General features: G+C 36.8%; 1 protein-coding gene across 1 annotated transcript; it reads left to right on the plus strand.

Moving 5' to 3' along the window:
- Positions 1–1,096: 1,096 nt before the first annotated feature.
- LOC139847666 (protein PHOSPHATE-INDUCED 1-like) lies at positions 1,097–2,060 on the plus strand. The gene has a single exon (XM_071837392.1). It carries the CDS (start codon positions 1,104–1,106, stop codon positions 2,058–2,060), a length of 957 nt encoding a protein of 318 aa, XP_071693493.1. The 5' UTR covers positions 1,097–1,103.
- Positions 2,061–8,337: the final 6,277 nt, after the last annotated feature.

The raw sequence follows: 8,337 nt of genomic DNA on the forward strand, positions 1-8,337 counted from the left end.
AAATTTGAGCATGAACAACAACAAAACTATATTTGTATGACCGTTGATGTCAAAAAAAAAAAAAAAAAAAAAAAAAGTTACTTTCGCCCTCCCAATCAAAATCTTCAAGTTCCGCCTTTTGTGACTATATATTGTTTTATCAAAATATATGTGTTCATGGTGAAGTTTAAACAAATTTTTTTAAATAGTCAAAGTTATCTGATATTCAAATATGTATGTTAAAAAACATGATTTTAATTATGATAAAATGTATAAATTCAACTAGTCTATAGTACAGTATTATGCTAAACAAGTGTAAATCCAACTCTAAGATATTTTGTAATGGGTAATGATATATACACGATCCAAAATGTTATGTACACAACCATCATGCTTTTGTAATTTTGAATTATGTTCATATCAGTTCCCTTTTGTAATTGATTTTTTCTCTTCATTCTTGAAATTTATTACTATTTTATACTATTCAACTTTTTTATGGATCTAAATTCTTTACTTATAATTTTTCAACTCATCTTCAACCTCCTTTTATTATAATTTATCTCTAAATTATTACGAATTTCATTAATTAATCAAACTTAGTCTTAAATCTTTTTTTCCTTTTTTTTGGACAATATCGCTCGTAATTACTTACGGAGTATAACCGAACATGAGTTGTTGCCCTTCTATTCTTAATTAATTAATTAATTTGTTACAGCTCGACATTTGGATTTGTCAACGCATATAAAGTCAAAAATGGACGCTCTGCCCGTGCATGCATATATGCATTTATTTTTTTCACGTTAAACCCGCCTACTTAATTCAATACCTTGCTGGATAGGTTTATTCAATTCCTACCTCAAACCTATAACAATATCATACATTTCACTTAAGATGCCAGTTGTTTATAGTAAATCTAGCTAGTTGTAACCTCACCTCTATTTTTTTTCCTTTTTTTGATAATTCCCCTTTCGTAACGCTTTCCAACCCTCCATAAACGAATTTTGTGATGTTAATTTAATTTAATTATTTTTCTATCCCTTTTTCACAACTATAAATATCACATTCTTCATAACTACTTCCACACCATCAAGTCAAAACTATCTATATATTTTCTTAGTTAAACAATGACTCCTACTCGTTTTCTTATATATTTTCTCCTTTTAATCTCAGTTCTCCAAGTTACATTCGCAACGAGGCGACTCACTGAGTTAGTTCGTGACTCATCTAACCTACTCAAATACCACAACGGCCCACTTCTTGTCGGCAATATGTCACTCAACCTCGTATGGTACGGCAATTTTAAACCCTCACAAAAAACCATCATCTCCGATTTCATTACCTCCTTGTCCTCCACGTCATCCAATTCACAACCTTCAGTTGCCACGTGGTGGAAAATCACCGAAAAATATCACACCAAATTAAGCAAACCCAACTCACTCGCCCTCAGGCTACGGCTAGGAAAACAATTATCAGACACAAAATACTCTTTTGGAAAGTCATTAACGGAAACCCACCTGGTTAAACTTGCTTCAAAAGTTGCGTCACCAAACACGGTCAACATTGTTTTGACTGCTCATGACGTGGCAGTCACAGGATTCTGCTCTGGTCGATGTGGGACACACAACTCAGCAATTATAAGCTCCAAAATACGCCACGTAAGTAATGGAAAGAAACACAAAATTCCTTATATATGGGTTGGCAACTCGGAGACACAGTGTCCGGGTCAATGCGCGTGGCCATTTCACCAGCCTATTTACGGACCACAAAGTGCGCCATTGGTTGCACCCAACAACGATGTGGGCCTGGACGGAATGGTGATCAACCTGGCTAGCTTGTTGGTTGGTACGGCTACGAACCCATTTGGGAACGGGTATTATCAAGGGGATGCGAGTGCACCATTAGAGGCTGCATCCGCGTGTCCTGGTGTGTATGCTAAAGGGGCGTATCCCGGGTATCCAGGGGATTTGTTGGTGGATCCGACTACGGGTGCAAGTTATAATGCACATGGTACAAATGGAAGGAAGTACTTGCTTCCGGCTATGTTTGATCCATTAACCTCAACGTGTTCCACTTTGGTGTAACGAATAGAATAGATGTTCTGTATTATATAGATAAAAAAGAAAAAAAATTTGTATGTTCTGTATTCATTCGTTATTTTTTTTATATTATATATACCGAATAAAAGATAAGTCAATCTAATCTAATCGACTTCCCTATATATCCGACTCATTATCATTATCATTATCATTCCTACTAAAGAAAACTAAGGTTCTACTACGAGCTTTGTTATGAAAAAAAGAAACATAATGATATAACTGAAAGGGAATAAGGTGACATCTTTTATGTGCAATGATTTTTTTTTTTTTCTAAAAGCAAACATTTTATTAAATGTGAAATGAAAGATTGAAAGAATAAATTATACCAAAATTAATTACTATTATCTGTTATGACAAATTGCCTAGCGCACCCACACCAGACGATTTAACGTGGTTCGGCAAAACCCTGCCTACGTTCACCCCTAGAGTTCCCTTTATTCTTATAATATAAAAGAACCCGATACAAGAAAAAGTACACTATGAGTTAAACCCAAACCCAAGCCCCTTAGATTTTAGTATAAAATCTAAGTTTTCCGTACACTCTTTTACAATCCTTACAAGAATAAACTCTCGACCTCACAAATAAACACACTCCGTTGATAAACCTATCAACTATGTTTTTCTTTTTCTTTGTGATCTTGTGATACTCAAATGAGCTCTACATGTCCATCTATTTATACATGATTCTTACACATATGAAAGCTATATGTGAAAAGAATCAATAACCAACTAGCACACCTTTGACTTGTAAACATGCAAAATCAAACTTTTTCTTGTCTTGTAAACTTGCACATGTATGTTAGAATGCAAATACCAAAATGACTTTGTCATCCATGTGAAAACAAGTACCAATCAAACTCACTTTCTATGACTTCTTTATACATGCAAAAGACAATTTATCTTTGTCTACTAAATGATTTGTCAAATATTTGGACTAGTGTCCAACAATCTCCACCTTGACAAACATTTATCTTTATTCGTCACCGAAAATACTATAGCCTAGTATTTTCACCATTGGCCTCCTTATCACCGCTGCACACACCTTGAATCACGTCGGTCCTGAACCCCGATTCAAATAAAACGGCCAAAAATTATGTGCAGCTGACCCTGTCAACTTACATAGTTGACTTCGGAGAGGAGTCTCGAATCACCTCTCCTTCAGCAGGATTTCCTTTCTCAACATCGTCTAACTTGATCAAACATGTCGTCACATGTTCCCGATCAATTTCCCGTGTGCACACTTTCCAAACCTTCGAGATACGAGTACATCTAGTACTCCCCATCAGACGATACAAACCCTCATACTTCTCTCCAATCATCAGGACCTTCACGCCACGTGTGATTTTCATAACTCCACCTACGGCCGAATAGCCGTATCCTTGAGAATCTAACTGGCTTAAGGAAATTAGATTTTTGCACATCTTTGGTGCGTATGCCACGCCACCAAATGTGTAAGCAGCTTCGTGAAACAATTTTATTTTCACCATGCCAACACCCTCAACATCACATGTTGAACCATCACCTAAAGTCAGCACCCCCGCCTTCTTTAATATTAGCTTATCAAAATAAGCTTTCTTGGAACACACATGCATCGTACAACCCGAATCTAAAATTCATTCATCTTGAGCAGAAGTAGAACTTTTGGAGATTGTGAGAACATCTCCCAAATTAACCGATTCATTAACTGCAACTGCAACCGACGAAACCCAGATTTATCTTCACCATTCTTCCAAAGTGGACAGTCCTTCTTGAAGTGACCCCACTCCTGACATTTGAAGCACTGGATACCCTTCATTCCGTCTCTTGATCTGGACCTACTTTTATCACCGGATCTTTTTCCGAAAAACTTTCCCTTTCCATGACCAACCATAGCAAATTCATGCTCAAAACGGTCATCCGATCTTCGTCTCTTATCCTGAGATAAGAGTGCCGGTACTACCTCCTCCATCTTTACAGTAGCCTTTCCGTAAAGAACAGTAGTAACCAAAGTATCATACGAACTGGGAAAGAGAGGTAAGAAGAATAAGGGCCTCATCTTCTTCCTCAATATTAACCTCAACTTTTGCAAGTTGATCCACCAGACCATTAAACACGTTCATGTGTTCAATGATATTCCCGCCTTCCTCCATCTTCAACCGATAAAGATCACGCTTCAAGTTCAGCTTTGTGGTCATATTCTTCCCGAGATATAACTTCTCGAGGGCCACCCACAACCCCGTCGCGGTTGTTTCGCCACTGACATTATTAATGATCTTATCACTGATGGAAATGCGAATGGTACTGACACATCTTTCCTCGATGTCATTCCAATCGTCGTCCGTCATCTTTTCTGGCTTTCCGTCCTTTTTACCTTTCAACGGCTTTGCCAAGCCCTGTTGAACCAGCATATCCTTCACCCTTGCTTGCCACAAGGTGAAATTCCCGGTTCCATCAAATGGCTCCACCTTAAACTGCATACCGCTATTTCCCGCCATCTCAAACCAAAAAATATCCGATAAACCTGGATACGCTCTGATACCACTTGTTATGACAACTTGCCTAGCGCACCCACACCAGCGGAAGCGAGGATATAATTTGTTTTTGACAAACTTGCGAGAAATAATAGAAAGCAAAATAAAGTAACCGATAACAATACGATTTAACGTGGTTCGGCAAAACCCTGCCTACGTCCACCCCAAGAGTTCCCTTTATTCTTATAATATAAAAGAACCCGATACAAGAAAAAGTACACTATGAGTTAAACCCAAACCCAAGCCCCTTAGATTTTAGTATAAAATCTAAGTTTCCCGTACACTCTTTTACAATCCTTACAAGAATAAACTCTCGACCTCACAAATAAACACATTCCGTTGATAAACCTATCAACTATGTTTTTCTTTTTCTTTGTGATCTTGTGATACTCAAATGAGCTCTACATGTCCATCTATTTATACATGATTCTTACACATATGAAAGCTATATGTGAAAAGAATCAATAACCAACTAGCACACCTTTGACTTGTAAACATGCAAAATCAAACTTTTCCTTGTCTTGTAAACTTGCACATGTATGTTAGAATGCAAATACCAAAATGACTTTGTCATCCATGTGAAAACAAATACCAATCAAACCCACTTTCTATGACTTCTTTATACATGCAAAAGACAATTTGTCTTTGTCTACTAAATGATTTGTCAAATATTTGGACTAGTGTCCAACATTATCATCTTCATGTCATAGCATCGTGTAGAAAATAAATTCGGAGTACTACTAAAACTTACGAGTAAAATGGCTCCGGCAGCTTTCATACCCACTTACCCAAATTCAATACCCATCACTCAAAATAACAATTCTCATCAACCCAAATCCAACTCACTCCCTAACTACAATAATAGACATCATTTTTTCAAGAAAAACACAATTTTTTTTAGGAGGTATTTCCAGATTTACAACTCCGGTTACCATCACAAATGCCTTCAGACGATTTGGAAGTATAGAAGGGATATCATGGAAACAGGATCGGAGTTTTGCTTTCGTAAAATTTGAAAATGACGAGCAAGCAGCTGAAGCGGTCCTAAGTATGAATAGCCAACTTTTAAATGGAAGATCGATGTTCGTTGGATTCGCCAAAACGGAGATGATTGTCAAAAACTTTCAAAAGCATTATTTTTCAAAACATTCAGGTATTCTTATTTCAGAACTCACTATTTCGGTTAATAATGATATTGAGGAGCGTTTAGATCTTACTTCACTCGTGATCGATAAGGTTCCGATTAAGTCTGGTTGAAAAGTAGAAATATATCGATTGTTTCTATATCGACTTGGGGGCCTTACGGTTACATTGTTCAATGTAAAGATGAGGAAAGTTTCCAACTTATTACTACGGTTACTTGAGTTCTTGAGAGTATTGCCTATGGCTGAAAGAAAGTGTAGATTTTCAAGGATAACCCGCCTAGCCATAAAAGGGGTGCCGTTTAATTGTTGTTCGAATGAAACTATACGTTCTGTTGCAGAGATTTTTGGCGAAGTATTATATGTGGATAAGAACTCACATGAATTAAAACAAGCTGATACCTTGTTTGTATTAATTGAAGTTTCCGATCCAAGATCTATAAATAGATATGTTATGGCCAACATTTCGAAGAAACAAAAGTGTAGAGTTTGGGTTGAGGAATGTAAGATGGAGGAGATGGTTGAATTAGTATCGGACGAAGAAATCGATGACCACAATGGATTTATTGATTTTTACAGGTAACTTTCCAAACACTATTATTTGATTATTTACGATTTAAAAACGTAATAATTAAATAATCAACTTCTAATCGCAACCCCAAACACCCCCTAATTTAAAGTAAGTTGTATTGTAAAGAAATGATTTTATTAATGGAAAAGGGTATTAAAGGAAAAAATGGGAGAACCAAAATCCCGTTTTCCAAACAGTAAGTACCTCCTTACTTCTCCAAATTCACGTTTTAAGCTCATGAAAACGCAATTAATTGATTTTTACAGGTAACTTTCCAAACACTATTATTTGATTATTTACGATTTAAAAACGTAATAATCAAATAATCAACTTCTAATCGCAACCCCAAACACCCCCAAAAAGAAGCAAATGATATGGGTATTGATGAACAACTGTCGTCGGAGAATTTTCAAGTGTTGCCGGAAAACGAACCGGAAGAAGGCGAAATAGCCGTTAATGATTCTATTTTAAATTTTGAAAATACTGAAGAGATTGGCTTTCCCCATTCCAACAACAGTGATACTTTTTCAAAAGTTGATTACTCTAATTCCATGGATAGGGTCAAAGTAAAAGTCAGAGAGGCAATGTCAGAACTTGCTTTACAAAAAGAAAAAGAGAAAAGGAATGAAACTTTACCTTTTAATAACTTGAGTCAGAATGGTACACAAAGCGATATGGGCAAAGAGGTTGAGCACAGTACTAAAGTCAATTCTCAGCCCCAAAATCCGTCATTTTCTCTCAGTGAAACAGATTTTCCTTCCCTTTCTCCAACCAATGCTAAGTTAAATCAAAATCTAAAAAATAATACACTCCCCAATATCCATGTTAACCTTTCCCGTACCCATTCCAAACTTACCTTTAAAGATCCCAAACCCAAAAACCAAAATAAAACTTTCAACAACCCTTCTGTTGCTCCAACAGTTGCAGCAGCCTCTTCTGAAATCCCTCACGACCAATGCTTCAGCAACGAATGTAGAGCAGATTGTGAGGCGTTACGATCAAGATGCACAAAACAATCTGACCCCGAAGTTCCTTTTATCCAACCTAAGGTTGTGGGCAGCAAAAAGTTTACCATCACCAAAGCAACTCATTGGACTGACGAGGTGCCTAATATTTCCGATATATTTGATACAACAAGTGAAATTAATCATGTAGTCGGTCATACCTCTACTCCCAAGAAAAACACGGCTAACGGGTTGCAAATGGGCGCAAAAAAGTTGACATACAAAGAAGAGATGATTAAGTTTGGCGAGATTATGAAGACTATGGCAGAAGACGAGCAACACACCAATGTCTCAAAGCCATGAGGATCGCCTCGTGGAACACCCGTGGCCTCGGGAATAAGTCGAGGGGTCGTATGGCGGGTTCAATGATTAACTTTGTTCAAATAAAATTGTTGGTAATACATGAAACAATGGTTAAGGAAGTAGCTAAACCTATTTTAAATGAAATATGGAGAAATTTCGCTTTCAACGCAGTTCAATGGTCAGGAGGATTGGTTTTTATTTGGAGAATCGATTTGTTCATGTTGCTTAAGCTTTGGAAATGTAAGTACTGGCTAGCTTCCATGAGGAGTGGATTAGCTAATGTTCAGGAACAAAATGTGGGAGGTGGTCATGTTGGTGAAGTAAAGCATGGATTTTTGGATTTACAAGTAGACAACTTTATTATAATAATAAAGCTGATCATAATTAGGATAACTATAATAACAATAACGATAACGATGTTGGTTTACAAGCATGTAGCTCTTCTTGGTCTTTTCAAATCAATCTGGTTCCATCAGTTGGTACATCTTCAACAATGAATTTAAATAATTCCATGTTTGATTTTTCTAGTAAGATCAACGGTTGAAACGATCAAGATATTATCCAGTACTCAAATCAGTCCTTGGGGGTCAAATTGAGGCATTTTTGCTCTCCTTTCAAATATCTAGCCAATACTAATGTTTCAGGTGGCACGGGACTCCAACATTCGGTTTTAGATGGGTTTTGTCGGCTTCGATTGTTGAGTTATGGTTTGTTAGGTTTCTATTTGGGTCA

This window comes from Rutidosis leptorrhynchoides, chromosome 5, assembly GCF_046630445.1.
Source record: "Rutidosis leptorrhynchoides isolate AG116_Rl617_1_P2 chromosome 5, CSIRO_AGI_Rlap_v1, whole genome shotgun sequence".
Taxonomy (NCBI): domain Eukaryota; kingdom Viridiplantae; phylum Streptophyta; class Magnoliopsida; order Asterales; family Asteraceae; genus Rutidosis; species Rutidosis leptorrhynchoides.